The sequence below is a fragment of the Benincasa hispida genome, chromosome 9, assembly GCF_009727055.1.
Source record: "Benincasa hispida cultivar B227 chromosome 9, ASM972705v1, whole genome shotgun sequence".
Taxonomy (NCBI): Eukaryota; Viridiplantae; Streptophyta; class Magnoliopsida; order Cucurbitales; family Cucurbitaceae; genus Benincasa; species Benincasa hispida.
In genome coordinates, this window is record NC_052357.1 from 55,769,192 (window position 1) to 55,770,747 (window position 1,556).

At 44.8% G+C, this 1,556-nt stretch overlaps 1 protein-coding gene across 1 annotated transcript; it reads left to right on the plus strand.

Annotated features, from left to right (window-relative positions):
• The first annotated feature begins 449 nt into the window (after positions 1-449).
• Positions 450-1,346, plus strand: LOC120084801 (uncharacterized mitochondrial protein AtMg00810-like). The gene is made up of 3 exons (XM_039040620.1): positions 450-802; positions 884-1,094; positions 1,209-1,346. The coding sequence occupies exons 1-3, from the start codon at positions 450-452 to the stop codon at positions 1,344-1,346; spliced, it is 702 nt and encodes a 233-aa protein (XP_038896548.1).
• The last annotated feature ends 210 nt before the right edge of the window (positions 1,347-1,556 follow it).

Consider the following 1,556-nt stretch of genomic DNA (forward strand, 5'->3'; position numbering starts at 1 on the left):
GTACTAAACGTCATTATTTTCTCCATTCTTGTCGTTGCGATACATCTCCGGCAACAACCGCTCTTTGCTGAGTAGTACGGCATCCTCTGATCACGTCTAGTGCATGTCCCCTCCTGGGACACGGCCATCATCAAAGCCGGTTCTTCATTGGCGGTGCAAGTTAGATGACTTCGTCGTCACGACCTTTTCCCGCGCACTCCGACGCGTAATATCCCATCTTGTTACAAGTGAAGCACTTTATGTGACTTTGTCACGAGTGCCATTTGCGGTGTTGCTAGTGCCTCCCGCACTATTTTGACGCTCCGCGCCATGACCACGACCACGACCTCGTCCTCGTCCTTGCCATCTTCCGCGATCGCTACCACCGGATCCCGCCGGGAGTGTATGTTGACGATCTCATTGTAACAGGAAGTAGCACCGAAAAAATCAACAAGTTCAAGCAACAAATGATGGCAAAATTTGAAATGAGAGATTTGGGTCTTCTCTCTTACTACTTAGGGATTGAAGTGGAACAACAGAAGGGTCGAATCTTGCTCAAACAACCAACTTATGCCAAAAGAATCTTGTCCCAGTTCGAAATGACTGACTGCAATGCCACGAAGTACCCGATGGAACCCAAGGCACAATTTCACAAAGACATGGAAGAAGCACCAATTGATGCTACGGAGTACAGAAGCATTGTTGGTTGTCTTAGATACTTGCTGAACACAAGACCGGATCTCTCATATGCTGTTGGGATGGCGAGTAGGTATATGGAAAGGCCTACAGCCATGCATCACAAGGTGGTCAAGCAAATACTTAGGTATTTGAGAGGGACAATTCACTTCTGGCTCACTTATGTTAAAGGTCCTCAATAAGTTGATATATTTGGCTACTTTGACAGTGATTTAGCCGGTGATCTCGACGGGAGGAAAAGCACAAGTGGAATGGCGTTCTACTTAAATGAAAGCTTGGTTTCATGGAATTCGCAAAAGAAAAAGACGGTGGCACTCTCATCTTGCGATGCCGAGTTCATGGCAGCCACTACCGCGGCTTGCCAAGCGTTGTGGTTAAGAAGCCTTGTTAGCGAGTTAACCGGAATGGAGCCAAGATCGGTAACATTGTTCGTGGACAACAAATCCGCGATAGCTCTCATGTAGAATCCCGTATTTCATGGCCGCAGTAAGCATATAGATACACGCTTTCATTTCATTCGAGAGTGTGTTTAGAAGGGGAAAATTGTCATTGAATTTGTCAACACCGGGGAACAACGAGCCGATGCACTGACCAAAGCATTGACAGAAGTGAAGTTAGCTGCCATGTCTCAACTACTTGGTGTGCGTGATTTAGAATCATGTCAGGATTAGGGGGAGTAGTGTAAGCTAATAATCCTGTCATGATTCAAGATCGAATCTTCCGGATCGTGTGGAAGAAGAAGTCCACACGTTGCTATTTTTAGTAAGCATTATGTTAGTGGTTTGTGGTTATTTTGTTGTTATTAGGCTATAAATGTAAGTCCATCAATTGAATATAAAAATAGGGAGTTCTATTACTTTTCTTTCTCTCACTAATATATT

Coding starts and splice junctions, on each gene's coding strand:
- LOC120084801 (XM_039040620.1), top strand. CDS start 450: ATGGCAAAATTTGAAATGAGAGATTTGGGTCTTCTCTCTTACTACTTA. Junction 803..883: donor GTGGTCAAGCAAATACTTAG/GTATTTGAGAGG, acceptor CTACTTTGACAG/TGATTTAGCCGGTGATCTCG. Junction 1,095..1,208: donor CCGGAATGGAGCCAAGATCG/GTAACATTGTTC, acceptor GAGTGTGTTTAG/AAGGGGAAAATTGTCATTGA.